The 16,040-nt window shown below is 36.5% G+C and overlaps 2 protein-coding genes across 2 annotated transcripts; both read right to left on the bottom strand.

Moving 5' to 3' along the window:
* Window positions 1-1,333: 1,333 nt before the first annotated feature.
* On the bottom strand, window positions 1,334-3,871 carry LOC137965970 (xylan O-acetyltransferase 1-like). Its single transcript, XM_068812391.1, has 5 exons — window positions 3,253-3,871; window positions 2,976-3,147; window positions 2,692-2,891; window positions 2,461-2,619; window positions 1,334-2,022 (listed from the first exon to the last, which is right to left on the bottom strand). Exons 1-5 carry the CDS (start codon window positions 3,789-3,791, stop codon window positions 1,665-1,667), a joined length of 1,428 nt encoding a protein of 475 aa, XP_068668492.1. The 5' UTR covers window positions 3,792-3,871; the 3' UTR covers window positions 1,334-1,664.
* Window positions 3,872-13,916: 10,045 nt separating this feature from the next.
* On the bottom strand, window positions 13,917-15,033 carry LOC137966510 (senescence-specific cysteine protease SAG39-like). Its single transcript, XM_068813149.1, has 2 exons — window positions 14,607-15,033; window positions 13,917-14,509 (listed from the first exon to the last, which is right to left on the bottom strand). Exons 1-2 carry the CDS (start codon window positions 15,031-15,033, stop codon window positions 13,917-13,919), a joined length of 1,020 nt encoding a protein of 339 aa, XP_068669250.1.
* Between the last annotated feature and the right edge of the window lie 1,007 nt (window positions 15,034-16,040).

The following is a 16,040-nucleotide window of genomic DNA, read 5'->3' as shown; positions in this document are numbered from 1 at the left end:
ATCCCATTTATGGCATTAGTCCAGAATGACTTGAATTGAAGTGAGATAACACCATTTCATTCGCTCAGGCAAAAACGGGGGAAAACTGTTTCTTACCTATTTTGCGAATCATCAGCTTTCCACGCGTGACGCGCGTTGCTTCTTCCCCTCCCCCCTCTCGTCAGCCTCTCCAGACGCAGAGCCCCCTCGGCCTCCCTCTCTTCCCCTTCCCCCCCCCCACTCCGCGATTTTTTTCCTCCCTCTGCCCCCACCTCCGTCGCAGAGCACGGGAGGCTCTGTCGCAGAGCCCCTCGGCCTCCCTCTCTTTCCGCCCCTCGCCCCCGTCGGCCTTCCTTCCTCCCTCTCTCGACCTCCGTCGCAGAGCACTGGAGGCCAGAGCCCCTCGGCCTCCTGGCTTCTCTTCTCTCTCGACCTCCCTATTTTCTCCCTCTCGGCACACCATCGGAGCGTCGCCTCTGTCGCCCTTGCCCGCCGCCATCGCCGTTGCCAAGATCGCCGCAGAGGAAGACGAAGACGATATTTAATTTTTCCTAAGTTAGGAAAAATTAAACATCGTCGGTTTAATTATCCAATTAATTAAACCATTAGTTTTTATTTTTTGTTAATATATTATTAATTAATAATATTTAAAATGTATATTATGTTATTGATAAATTAATATATTTATTTATTTATTACGTATTTATTTATTTTTATTAAAATAATGAGTTTTAAGGTTAAACTATATCTTATGTTATTACAGAATAATTTATTTATTTATTATATGCACTTATGTTATTTTTAACTTTTTTTATTTATTTTAAATAATTTATTCTAGTAACACGTAATTAGTATATTAATTTATAATAAACTATATTAATTAATTGGTTTAATTATCCAATTTTTATAATTAATTAAACCATAATTATTGTTTTAATTTATAATAAATTATAATCATTAAGTAATATAATATAATTTTTCATTAATTAGGATATTAATATATTCTAATACTACACGTTAAATCACTTATAAGTGTAGTAACCACGTTTATTTTTGTTAATTATATGTTTAGGTATATGTTCTATTTAAGTATATTATAAAATATTACTTATTTTTTTTTATATCATATTTTTTATTTGGGGGCACTAACACTGGAATCTGTTTTTCAGCCACTTGAACTCGTCTATACTAACACCCAAACATGAATTGAAGTGGAAGCAATTCATCTCACTTCAATTCAATTTTCCACTTCATTTCCACTTCATTGTGGATTAAGCCCCCCTTAGTCGAGTCAACTTGAGTTGATTGAGCGAAATTTGATCAATTTTTTGTACAAGATACAACTGAAGTCTGATTGGAGCGAGCCACAAAAATAGATCATCCTAAATCAGGCTTGAATGTGATTGTTACACAAGGGTTCTTTCATTAAATGAGCATCTAAAATATTACCCAATGCTAAGCAGATGTGTATTAAACCCAAATCCCATCTAATGTTTCTTCCTATTCCTTCTTTTCATTTGTTCTTCAATTTGGATGGAAGGCATATCACATGGCACCAACCTCTTTTAGTTGGCTATTGAAATTGGTAGCTCACGGAAGAGAACCAATAAAGAATGAAAAATCAGAGAGAGAGAGAGAGAGAGAGAAATCGATCGAACAAAATGTGTGGTCCAATTCTCACGACGCTACGAGCTGAACAAGTGGGACATAATACCAGCGTACAAGAACTCGTTCCACGTGTCCGGTAGGCCCGGTAGGCACCAATGGATGCAATCCGCGTACGTGGCGGGGTCCTCCTTCTGCTCCGGTGTCAGCATCTTTCCCTGCCGGATGGTATACACCGAGGTGTGCGCGTCTTTTCGGTACTCCGATACCGTGGTGATGTTAAGGAGGTGCACCGGCACCTTCATCGATCGAGTCACGTTCGCCACCACAACGAAGACCCGCCGGTCCGTTCCCACCTCCAGTCTCTTCGAGAAATTGAGCACCGGCATCGTCTCCAGTGCGCACTTGATCCCGTCCGGGTTGTCCCAGTCCTCGCTCCTGTGTCGCATCAATCATTATCATCCATTTCTTAAGCAACGCTGCTACAATGAAAAGTCTTTCGTTCTATTTAACAGAGACTTTTGTTCCAAAGGAAGGCCCTGTGATAATTTTTATTGGACTCAACTGGTTTTAAAAGATGGTTGGATGAGTACTGATCAGTTTATTCTTTCTTTGATAAGAAGAAGATCTGAACGTACGTCTGCTGATATACAGATCGCTCCCATTTCCCTTTCTTCGCGCTGCAAGCAGACAGCCTGAACATATACAAATCGCTACCATTTTCATTGGCAAGTCGTTCTCTCTCTCTCCCTCTCTCTTATATGTTAATGCAATGAAGGGTTGATGAAGCCAATGTGTAAGAAAGAATAACAGTAAGCAAAAGTAAACAAAGCCAGCAATTATTAGAATACGACATGGGGGTCGGATTGAGCTTACTTGATGTGCAGAGGGGACATGCTGCTGAAGAAGACGGATGTACGTTCCGGATCAACATTTTCATCAACCCACTTTGCCCACGTCCTCATAACCCTCTCGTAGGCTATCGGGCGCTCGATCTCGTCGTAATCGGTGTCCCCGTCGTCGAACACTCCTCGCCTGGTGATAGATTAAATGGGAGAGTAAATTGGATTCAGATGTAATTAATGAGCTATCTCGTTGATTACTTACAAAACTTTCATCTTCAGAGTGTTCATCCACCAAATGTAGGTGTTGAAGATCAGGTAGTCGACTCCCTTCCAGTGCTGCCCATGCTTTGAGATCGACTCCGGCATAATTATCCGGTCGAGAATGCTGTGCATTGTGGGATCGTCCGAGTTGGATTGCACCAGAAACGGAGCCCAGTAGAATTCAACTGTCGCGTCGTATTCCTTGATGTGTATCGACGACAGGGTGAGTCATGTTTTTGAGTTAAACTCAGTAGTTGGGTTAGGTCAGTTCGGAATAGTTCTTACCTCTGCCCGGAACACGGCCAGCGAGCCGCTTTTGTTCAGGCTTTTCTTCCCAGGGGGGATGACGGATTGGACTAGACACACCATTGACTCCCACTGGTTCCGGTTGAGCGAGTCGCCAACAAACATCAAACGCTTGCCTCTAAGTCGATTGAGCAGCAGCTTGGCTTTGAATCTTTGAAGGCGCAGCAAATTATTAACCCATTGGATCAGAAAAGAGATTAAAGTTGAGTAGTGTATGAAAAAGACTCATGGGTCATGAGAAAAAAAGGTTAATTACTGCGGCAGCGAGCAGTCTCTTGGTTGCCATTTCCAGTTCTGGTATAGAGAGTCCTTCCTGCCATTTCTGATGCAGGTGATTTGTTCCGTTAGGAACTCGCATTCGTCCTCCTTGTACAGAGGGTGTGTCACATTATCGAAGACCCATTCGCCGTTGAAGAGATCACAGTCATTAGGCACATCGACCGTCTCTTCAATCTCCTCGGCTTCCTCTCGCATGTCTTCGAACAGCGGCAATTCAAGTCCCTTGTTTTCTTCCTTCAGAACAATCAGCTTCAAATTGAGGGGTTCACTGGATTCTCCAGTGACTTTGGCTGAGAATTCCATGTCATTCTTTTCACTGTCTCGAATGGATTCTCGGTTCGTGATCGACCGTGAGTCGATTTCCTGGGACTTGGGTCCGTTGAACGGAAATTCAGCAATCGACTTGACGTCTTCGTTGTATATGAAGCTGGCAAAGAGGAAGATGGAGAAGACAACGGCGAAGATGGAGAGATTGTTGTTTTTTCGGCCACCGCCCATGCCGGAGAAGTGCTTCATCTCGATAGCTCTAACAAGGGGGCTGGCTGCTGCATGGGAAGAATATAGAAACGTTAAGAGGAGAGAAGAGAAACACGAGAAGATAATAATTTCATGAGTTAGGTTTGTGGTTTGGTGACATGGTGTTTTCCCCAAAACCCGAATCGGAATGAGAGAGTCGTCTCTTCAATTTCTAATCCAGAATAACTACTGAAAATCAATGTCCAGAGGAAGAAGAAACTGTAGAAGAGAAAAAGAACATGGAGTAACACAGACGTTTCTTTAACCAAAGTATTAACTTTAATGGAAGTACAGTAGCTTTGAAGAATAATCTCACCAAATCAAACCCTTTTTTCTGTTTTCCAGAATATTGTTAAATTAAACAACAGAAGATGACTATTTTTACGGTAGATTATTGATTATTCCCTCAACCAAGGAGTTGAAAAAGTTACCTGCCTTCAATAACAAGTGCCAGAAGAGAGAGTTTGGTGATTAGTCTGATTACAAGTTGCCTGAGTTCAATTAGAGGATTCTTAATTTTGAGATTATGGTTTATTAACCGGAAAGATCTCATCGGAATCGTCGGTAATCCATGCCTGTTCTTTTTATGAAGAAAAAAGAAAAGAGGAGAAATTAGATGATGGTGTTGCTGATAAACTGTTTCTATCTTCACGTCCAGGTCGTGGTGCTCTTGCTCTTCATCCTGTCTTATCCACCCCAGAAACTCAGAACAGATTATTTGTTCGACTTCCTTTGTCTAAGCAATCTCTAACAAACCCACCCCACTTGCAGGGGCAATTCATTTACTCATCTGCCTACCCAGAAGAAGCAAAATCATGTTTACAGTGATAGTAAACCCACTTCCTTCCAGTCTTATCTCCAGGGCGCTGTCATCTGTCACTGGTTTTCATTAATTATGGTCCTTAAAGGCTGAACTAGACTAGATGAGACTGATCTGGCCGAGAAGTGAAGTGAGAGAAGAATGATAGCTTCAGCGGAGAGAAAAGTAAAGAGTAAGGAACGTTCTCCTTGACACCTTTTGTCTTCGAGTCATTTCTCATTTTCAAATGAGAGGATGAGAGGGAACCAACCGGAGGAATATCTCTGTTAGGTGATGATAGCCATCCCACATACCCACTCAGGCCAACTCAAGCAAAAGTGAACAGGAGAAATGTTGATTGAAAGTGGTTGTTCAATTTGTTATTAGGTCTATAAGGTACCAGTTTCTCTTACTCTTTCTATTGAGTGTCAGTACTTTAACTTGTAATAACCACTTTGAGTTTGTACAAATAGCAGTTCCATTTGAACTTTGAATTAAGATGAACACCATTTAAGCCCCTTATATATATATATATATAAAAAAAAAACTAAATGAATAAATATAAATTAAATGAATGTATTCAAGTACAAGTTACTATTGGTTGTGTCACTGGTATTTATTAGATTCAGGGGTAAGTGTTGGTAGGTTTGGTGATAAACCTAAATGAGAAGGGGGGGGGGGGGGGGGGGGGGGGGGGGTGGGGGTGGTTTGAATAGGTTTGTTAGCTTTTTCTTCTAATTTAAGTTCTTTTTGTTTACTCCCTACAAGTGTATTTATGCTTTCAATCAACTCAATGAACAAAACTAGTTTTATAATTTATGTTTATGCACAGAGATAAGGGAATTGCATGCAAAAATAATCACATATAAAGTGCCTGCAAGATCTTTCAAGTGGTTTATAATTCTTCTGCGGATTGCTCGTCCACCCTTTAACATGTTTTTGCACCTTTAGACTACACTAATCTTGTATTGTGCTACGATATTTACAATAAATAGCCTTTAAGGCTAATTATAATGTTGCCCACATAGAGATTTACACCAAATTTTCAATAACACACCATCACTTAGATTTATAACAATAAACTAAGCACATAGCCTAGACCCATAAAAGGGATTTTTCAACAGTTATCTAGGTTATAGAAGCATGGATCCCACACTAGAATTTTTCAACAACTCATTCAGCACACTAGCCTAAACCTACATAGGGATTTTTCAATAGCTTAGTAAGCACACCGGCTTCAACCCTATTTTTTTTTCACACTACAAAAAGTTTGATTTTTCTCAGTGATTTTTTTTCCAAGAAAAGGTTATTTTGGTTGAGCAAAATATTCTCGGTGAAATTTTTTGTTGCTAAATTTCGCTACGAATAACCCTAAAAAAATAATTGTTGGTGGAAACAAATTTCGTTGACAATAATTAACCATTTCTAGATGAAATTATTTTATCGAAAATACTTTTCAAGGCAAAATAATTGTGTTGAGAATACTTTTCGTGGAGAAATTATTTTTCATAAAATAAAATACTATTTATATTTTAGAATTAATGATCAATGAAATAATTTTATATTACTTTATTTCATTGAGAAATATTTTTGAATTTATAGGAAAACAAAAAATTTCACAAAGAAATTAATTTTCTCGGTGAAATAATTTCATTGTAAAAAATTCTCACGGAAATAATTTCTTAGAGAATTATTTTTTAATTTGTCATTTCTTGAGGAAATTAGTTTGCCAAGAACAATTTTACGATGAAATTATGTTGTTGAAAATAGTTTTTATGGTGAAATCAATGTTCTAAGAATAGTTGTTGTGAAATAAATTCATTGGGAATAGTTGTTGCGGCAAAATAATTTCGTTAAGAATAGATTTTACGACAAAATAATTTTGTTAATAAAAAATCCATTTATTTTTTAAAATAATTATTAGGGAAATAATTTCATCGAGGATAGGTTTTATAGTGAAATTATTTCACCGAGAATTTTTTATATATATATTTTAAATTTTTTATTCACTTGGAAAAAATATTAATAAAAACAAAATATACAAATTGAATGAAAATAAAAAAAATTATATGGTTGAATATATAATAAATATGTACAAAAGCTATAGACAAAATGTTCAAAATATATCTAATAAATAATATGAAAAGTCCAAATAATTAAATTCAAAAATATAAATCCAAAAATTAAAACCAATGCTTTGATGAAGGACCAAGATAAGAGGAACTAAACTGCATGGGTGTTGTGAAGATGATTCAATATCACTTGAAGGGTCACTATGCCATGAGAAGCTAACAAGCTCATCATCTGAATCATCTATGCTTCAGTCTACTCATACTCATATAGCCGTCTGTTGCGTCTATTACCTGTATGCCTCCCTCCCTGATCTTTTCAAGCTATTCAATTATCTTTTCCAAGTCAACTAATTCATACACCCATCACTTTACATAGTGTTATAATCGAGCTCTACACCTGTAACATGGGCGACTAGACTATTTAGTTCATATGTTCCGATTAAAGTTGTATTCAATTATTAATAATTTGTTTAAATTTAATTTCTATTGACTTTCAGGATTCCATGGATTACGTCATGGAGAAAGAAGAAGAGCACATGTTGGGGAGAAAATAACATGAAGAATAAGGTTATGAACTTGTGTCCAAACCCTCTCACTTAAGCTCTATTTATAAATGAATAAAAATATAATATTACAATTATGCCATTCACCCTAGTAAGAGTGAAGAAGAGACAAAAAAATATAAACTAATTACATCAATGATACCCTAATTACATAATATCTTCCAACACTCTCCCTCAAGCTGGGAGGTAATGGCAGTGATCTCATCATGAAACAAATAACATAGATGTAGTAATGAGCTCCTCCATCATGGTGTTCCAAGGATAAGTACAACACCGGGCATATACTCTCAAAGGGTAAAAATGGGTGAAAGAACTTAAGTTGAAACCAACCTCAAATGATTTCGAACAATTATAGGGATAATAATCACTAAAGTGGTAATGCCTGTCATTCCTGACCTCGTTCCTATTACTGCCTAGTCAACTTGGATGATCCCATAATGCACACCATTCTGGACCAAATAATTATGCCCGAGTCGATCTCAAAGCATGGGCATTATTGGAAGGGAGTCGACTACCTGATCTTCAACATGGTAGGACTCTAAAAAAATATTCTCAAAGTCTACTTGGTAGTGGCAACAATAGCAATAATTGCTTATCTTACATCAACAATTAAATTGATAGAAAGGATTAAAGAACCCACAATATGGGTAGAACAACTCGGAATAGGCAACAGTAATAAGCCAAGTAGATAGCAAGATTGGAATAAAAACCATCGCTACAAGTCTTGAAAATCAATGCTCTGATACCATATTGATTTTCAGGACTCAATGGTTTACCTCATGGATAAAGAAAAAGAAACACGTTGGGGAGAAAACAAGAAAACAAGAGGAAGAATGAGGTTATGGACTTGGGTCCAAACCCTTCCTCTTAAGGTCTATTTATAAATGAATAAAAGTATAATATTACAATTATGTCCTTCAACCTAGTAAGAATGAAGAAGAGACATGAAACATAAAATAATTACATCAATGACAAATATCTTCCAACACTTTTAAAACAAATATTTCATAACAATGTGAATGCTAAAATGGGCAACTCTAGTCTCTTCAGATGCCCATCCACTGCCTTGTCTAGAGTGGTATTTTTGAAAATTTCAACTTTGTTGATTTCACCCAACTAAAGTAAATGAAAAAGTCAACTTTGTTGATGTCACCCTATTAGAGGAAAAACAAAATTTGTAACAACTAATTAAAAACTAAAATTTTTAATTAAATTTTATTTCAAAAGGGTTCATTGGATATAAAATTAATACGGTTACTTGATAGATTGATTAATTTTTAATTAAATAATCAAATAGTTTTCAATTAGTTAATTAGTTAATTGATTAGTTATTAACTAACTAGAAATTACTAAATTAAAATTTTCACCATTATGTTAAATGGGTTAATTGGTTGAATAATTGAATAATTAATTAATTAATTAATTTTTTGTGTAATTATCAGTTATTTAGTTTTATAATTGATCAATTAATTACAATTATCCATCAAGCATTCATTAATTAGTTAGATAGTGCAATTAGTTGAATAATTATCTGATAAGTTAATTAAATATTACGCAATTAAATTATTAGTTACTTCATCCACTAATTCGTTAAGTAGTGCAAGTAATTAGTTAATCAGTAAATTAGATACATAAGTAGCAATTTTTTCCTTAGTTAATTCACTAAGAACTTGTTAATTGTTAACTACTAGCCAGTTCAACTAAATAATTAGATGTTACATAAATTTGTTAATTAATCCAAAAAATATTCAATCAGGTAATTGAATAGGTAAATTCTACTTTAACTAGTAACTATTCAATTAAGTACTTAGTCTTTCAATTTTGCAATCAAGTAACTAATTAATTAACTAATATTTAACTAGTAATTACTTAATTAATTAATTATAATTTATAGTTACATCGCCTATAAATGGTCTATTTTGATTATGATAGGTGTAAGGCGACAAGAAGGGAGAAAGAGAGGGAAGGAAAGGAAGGAAAGAAGAAATGACGAAAAGAAGAAAGAAGAAAGTTGAGCAATGCTCAAGTATTGAAAAGACAGAAAAAGGAGAGGAAAAATAGAAAAAATAAAAAATTGAAAAATAGGTGGAGAAACGAAAATGAGGGAAAAAAAGTAGATGTATAAAAACTAATTAAAAACTAAATATTTTGATTATATTTTGTTGGAAAATGGGCCCAAGATCACACGACTAAAGAAGGCCCACAAGTCTAAGTGAGTTAGAAGATGGGCTCAAAGCCCACACGTCCAAGAAAGGTGGAAGATAGGCTCAAGATGGGCCCGAGCTCAAACAATTAAAGAACGCCCACAAGTCCAAGTGAGTTAGAAGATGGGCTCAAAGCCCACATGTTCAACAAAGGTGGAAGATAGGCCCAAGGCCCATAGACAAAGATAGACCCATAAAGATGGTATTTATATAATTAGTTTAAGTTTTAGGGGTATTATTGTAATATTATGTGTGAGTTTATTCATCTATAAATTGTGCCTCAGGGGGAGGGTTAAGATACAAGTCCATAACCTCTTTCTTCCTTTTGTTTTCTCCCAATATGTCGTATCTTCTTTTCTCTGTGAGCTAAATCCATGAAGTCTAGAAAATGAACATTTTTCAATAGGGTTCATTGGATATATAACTGGTTAAAAGTAGCCGCCCACGATTAGGAGTGGCATGGATGGTAAATAAGGCACAAGGTGGCATGGTTAGTAAATAAGAAAAACTTTTATTAATACAAGTTGGTGTATGTACTCTTGTATCTTTTTTTGCTTTTGAATGATGTAGCCCTAAGGTCATTGTAATATTTGTAAACACCCTCTCAAAACTATAAATAGAGCCCCAAGGCATGAAAAAAAGCATTAACCTCAATCCTCTTGAGCACAAATTCATGCTCCCTCTTGTCTCCCCCTTTTCTCTCTTCTTTCTCTCCCTTGGTTTCTCCTCCGAGCCTCTCCACGACCTAGAGCTCTTCTCCTCTCCATTTTTTTTCTCCCTCTTCTCTCTTCTCTTAATCCTTTGTTATTATTATGTAAAGAAGACCCTAGAAATCAACATGGTATCTGAGCAAATGATCTAGGGCTTTAATTAAAGGTTGTTCAAAATTCTTCCCTAGGTGGAGATTCAACTCGTTGAAGAGGAGAAAGCATGGATGATAGAACATTGGTATCTTCATCTTAAAGATAAGTTTTCTCTTTGGAAACTTGTCTCCTCTTTGTGGCTGAATTCCTACTTGAGCTAAGAATTTTCCCTTTGAGTTCCTTGTATTCCTTAAGGGAAATTTCCTAAATTAAAACCCAGATTTCATGGGCTACTATTTAAGGTGTATTTTTATTGTTTTTGAAAATAAAAAAGGAAAACTTCCACCACTCAATTTTCTTTATTAAGTTTGTGTGCCCAATATAGCGTGTAAACCTTCCATTTTTAGAATTTCCATATTTGGTCTCTTAGAAATTTTTTTCATACCTTTCTTTTAGAGATCATTAGAGTTACTGTCACTCAATTTCCCTTGATTTCTATTGCTCAAAATAGCAAGTAAACCTTCCTTTTTTAGAATTTTTCATATTGATCATTGATTGCGTCTTCAATAGTCAAATTATCACTAGAAATTGTCACTTTCCCTCTTTAGATTTTGGAAAAATTAACTTTCTCAAAATAACCATAATCCCCCTCAAAGGGGTTTCAAATTACCTTTCCTAGGCTCAAATCAATCAAAATATTCTTTATTACAAAAGATCTTGATGATCACCTTGTCAAATCTTCTCCAACACTTGAGGAGGATGATACAAACTATAAAAGGAGGGTCAAAGAAAGTGACTCACTAATAGCATGGAAAAAAGTGTGGCCAATAATGTTTTGCACCTTGACATAGCCAAAATTATTTGAGATACATGTGCTAAGATATATTCAAACACCAATAGTCTTCAAAGATTTTATGATATTTTTTAGGCCATATACACTACCAAACAAGAAGGCAATTTCAATGATTTTTTTGCCAAATTCCGAGGTTACTTGCAAGATTTGAAGTTGGCTCAACCATATTCCTTAAATGTGGTTATTTAAGAAAAAACAATGGGAAAAGTTGGTTGGAGCAATGTGTTTAGCCAATATGAAGCCATATTTAGATGTGTCAAAATCTCAAATCCTCAGTTTAATAGCCAAACCTTCCCTTAATTATATTTGTGCTACCATGTATAGAGTTTCAGTCAAAGAAGAGATAAGGACTTAAGATCACAATCCTTTAGAGACTTCTACCATGTTCTCTCAAGGTAGATGGTATCTTAGTGCTTCAAGAGGACGAGGAAGAGGTGGAAGAGGTCGTAGTCACTACAATAAAGGGTGAACTATGTTTGTTCTATACAATCCTATTCCTGCATCTATTGTGACCTTTCTAATCACGAATGAGATAAGTGTTGAAAACTTCATGGTCAATCGACAAATATGAATCAAGTGAATCAAATGAGGTCAATTCTAAAAAAAAAAACCCACACTAAAGAGGATTATGAAGTCTTCTAGAAATTGAAAAACTTGTTCATCAGTACTCCTAGCACTAGGGGTGGTAGCGAACTAAGTCGGTTCGCGAATAGCTCGAGCTCGGTTCGGTTCAACTAAATCCATCTCAAATTCAATTCAGGATCGCGTTTTTGATTCGTTTAAGGAAATATGTCGAACTCCAACAAGTGATGGTTCGGTTTGCGAGCTCGTGAGCTGGCTCGTTTACTTAAACAAGCATCTGAAGTTCTAAAATATGCCAATGCGAAGACCCGCCTTTCGCTACTCCAGTCTCCAAGATATGTGGGTCTTTAAGCATATCTTGGAGAGTCGTTTCGATGAGACAAGAGAGTAGGGGATTCTGGAATGCGAACTATTCTCAACAACAACCATAAATATTGGAGGTGCGTAATTCCGCCATTCATGTCAAGGTATGGAGCCCTATGACCTCTGGAATCATAGTGGCGATGTCGTGTTTCAAACCTAGGACTTCTTCTGGTTGAGAATCCATCATTATAATCTCAACAGTGGTCGAGCTCCAAGGAGTAATTTCTATAACCATTCTGACGATGATGATTGTCTTCAACACTGAAGGATGAACCACCGAGCTTGGAGGATGAGTAACGAGGACAAGAACCTTTACCCTTTTTCGACGTCTGAGCCGTTGAGCTCCAAGGAATGATTTTTATAAACATTTTGACAACGATGATTGTCTTCAGCATCAGAGGATGAACCACCGAGATTGGAGGATGAGTAATGAGAAGAAGAACCCTTACCACTTTTCGGCCTCCGAGAATTGCTCCGATAGTCAAGCCATTGGTCTCTAGCAGGGTACTTTATCGTCATTCCCTAATCTAACTTTTTTAATTTTATTTTATATTTTATGTTACTTATTGTTGTCATATTTAGTCAAGAAAGGGTAAAAATCAAGTGATGTAAGTTCAACTGGTGAGCGACTGATTATGATATTTTATATCACTAATACACTAAGTTTAATTTTACTATTTTATTATTTTAATAAATACTCATCATCATCATCCCATTACACAAACTATTTTTTAATCAACTTATCAAAGCCGGGGGTGGCATCAAGTCGACCCAAGCTCGAAATTTGATATGTTTTTTTTACCATAAACAACCAGTGAACTTTTTGTCAGCCAGTGTCGACTCTGCATAGTTTGATATTGATATTTTATTTAAATTTTTGTGTTTGATGATTTAAAAAAATAATGCATAATTTTATGAGTGTGTATGGATAATTTAAAATAAATTTTATGTGTAGTATTTATGTATAATTTTATATAAGAGGTTATTCACAGTTTTTTGTAGAATTTATGCATAATTGTATTTGTAATTTATTTGATATGTATTTTGTGCAATTTTTTATATGTAGGTTGGAGCTCGAACCTATCTCAAGCTTGAGTTCAAACTTGATTAAAATTCTTGGGCTCGAGCTCGATTCAAATTTTAGGGCTCAAGTTCGAAGTATCAGATCAAGCCAAACTCAAACATATGCAGGTTCGAGCTTGGCTTGGCTTGACGCCACCTCTACCTAGCACCTCTATAGCCACCATGGCTACTATAGGTATGCCATCTACTTTTCTTTGTGACTTTTCCATTTCCTGGATTATTGACTTAGGGATCTAAACATGAAATATGATTAAGGAGTCATTTTGGTTAAATGGAAGTAGTACATCTAGGTCTAGCAAGGAGTCATGTTAAAACATAGTTGATGCACCCACCCTTTGTCTTATGTGGTAGAGTATCCACTTCAAAAATGATCCTCAATTTAGTAGATTGGCCAGTTTGGACTTATATTCTAATTTATTTGATTGGAAAACTAAAATTATGAGAAAACTCTTCTAATCAGAAAGTTCAACAATTGTTGTTATAACATCTTCACACAATGCTAAGATAATGTATAATTTTTATTTTATTGTTCTCTCCCACAACACTATAAATTTTCTTTTTGTGTCATGTATTTCAATTACCTTGTGGAGTCTTGTTGAATAATATTCACAAACATTTTCAGAAATGCCATCCTATGTTTAATTATTTATTCAAAATTAAAATGATCTTAAATACATTTACAAAAAAAGGAATAAAGTTTCTCTCTCTCTCTCTCTCTCTCATAATTGATACTAAGTTAAAGTTAATTAAAATCCATGAAGCAAACAGAGACTAGACATAATCTAATCTAGCAGAGGTTTACTCTACGCAGTTGGATAGGAAGCTTGCATTGCAATACCGCAAAGCCCTTCCTCAGCGTCGACATCCTTCTGCATTCGAATATATCCTTCTTCACCCCAACTCTTTCCCCACGAGTTTTTGACGAGCCAATACTTGGTTCCGTTGTCAGATTTCCCATAACCCACTGCAGTAACGCCATGGTCGAGATTGGTGCCACATTCACCGGCGAAGACCCCACCGGAGTAGAACTGGAAGGCAATGCTACTAGCATCGATGGCCACTGAAACCGGTTGCTTAGCTACCGCCTTCATAAGGGATTCTTCACTATTGGCGGGGACATCTTCGTAGCCTTGGATCTTAGCCGAATGGTCGGATTCTCTATTGGAGTTGCAGGTACCGTCGATTCCCTTGTAGGGATAGTTAGCTTCGGTTGTCAAGCCTCCATTTTGTTTGATAAATTCAAAGGCATCATCCATGAGACCACCTTCACAACCATGGTTTTCCCCGTTGATGTCACAGTCAACCAACGCCTGCTCCGATAAAGAGATCAACTTACCGGTCTTGATCTTGGTGATTCCCTCCATGGCAGCCACTGCTGAGAATGCCCAACAGCAACCTGTTGTAAAATTACCATCATACATTACCCGTTAGCAAACTGATTTAGAAAATAGTGAAGAGTATTTAATAGAGTAGATCAGGCTTAGTTTATGTACCACATTGGCCCTGGTCCTTGATGGACGTCACTGCTCTTTTCTTTCTCCAGTCCATACTCGATGGAGTAGTACCATTTTCGTACCTGAAGAAAGTTGGAATTCCATCCTTGTGTAGTGACGGTTTAAACCCATTCCTGGAAGCCTTGAACTCTGCGTTGGTCTTATCTGCAAATTGATTGATACTTAGCTTGTAGGATTTATCACCGGCTCTATTGAATGATTCGATGAGCTCAACATTGGCTTTGAATATTCTAAAACGCTGCTCTCTTTCAGCTCCACTCTTGTATATGCGCCCGTAACGTGCCATCCACTGCTGGTGCCTCTGCTTCATCGATGCCTCATCCAGAGAACGAGCTGTTCCTTGAGAGATGCAGACATCGAAGATGAACAACAAAGCTAGGGATACAAATAGCTTATTTGAGGTCATTGTATCAGATCAGTTGCAAGATGGAACTCTCTTTAATCTGAGTGGATTGCAGATGCTCCTTCTTCAGTGGGTTTATATAGCTCATAGAAGTGATTGGGATTCATCTCCTGCTTCTTCGTACAGGCAACGTGCCGAGCAAATCGCAACAATTTTGAGTCATTGACTGGACGTAGAGATGAGATTCGGTCTTGAACAAGGAAAAAGGAAAAGCTGAAGTTAATTAGGAGCCCGGATCCTCTGCAGAATTTAAGTGCAATGTGGCTTTTAACGTTGACGAAGAATTACTTTTACTTCGTTTGGGTCTTCAGAACAAGTTACAGGAGTCCGGTAAACAGATACCCATTTAAATTCCGGCAACGATCCGTGTAAGGATCAAGAAGTTGTCTTCTCGAGAATACTAATGGATGTGACTTACTTAATCATCATGTTCATAGATGAATTTTTTTTACCTCCTATTTGAGTAAAATCTGGTCCCTTTTTATCACTCTATTAGTCTAAAAATGTCTCTTTCTTACTTGGAAGTATGAAAAGTTGCATTTTGTGCGTCCTTCCTTTCAAAGTATGAGAGATGTTATCTTTTTATTCACAACCTTAATTCCTCAAAATAATTTCTTCAATTTGTTTTTGTTAAAATCATTTCAGAGCAATGCATATAAATCCACTACCTAAGAAGTATAGGAGTGTGCCCAACTTCTAACTTGAGTCAAGTTTTTTTATTCGCCACCCAAGAGGTGTTTTCTGTTTGAGCTATCTTTAGAAAGTGAGTAGTCTCTTTGTTGTGACCTAAAGTTGGGTTATTTTTTTGCCTTTGAAATTGAGCAGAGTATGTTTTAGACTATGACCGTTTTAACTGGTGTATGGAGCTCTATTGTACGGGTAAGAGTGATTTTTCTTCTCTCACCACTATGTTTTGCAAGCTGGGTCTTTTGATAAAAAACAAAGAGATCATGAGCTTAAAGGAGAAAAAGTACAAGACAAAGGTAACCAACAATGAAAAATCCATATGT

This window comes from Aristolochia californica, unplaced genomic scaffold, assembly GCF_029961685.1.
Source record: "Aristolochia californica isolate CCGP_79_NKW_82.1479 unplaced genomic scaffold, dmAriCali1.0.hap1 SCAF_5, whole genome shotgun sequence".
NCBI classification, from domain to species: Eukaryota; Viridiplantae; Streptophyta; class Magnoliopsida; order Piperales; family Aristolochiaceae; genus Aristolochia; species Aristolochia californica.
This window is presented reverse-complemented; position numbering and strand designations above follow the sequence as displayed.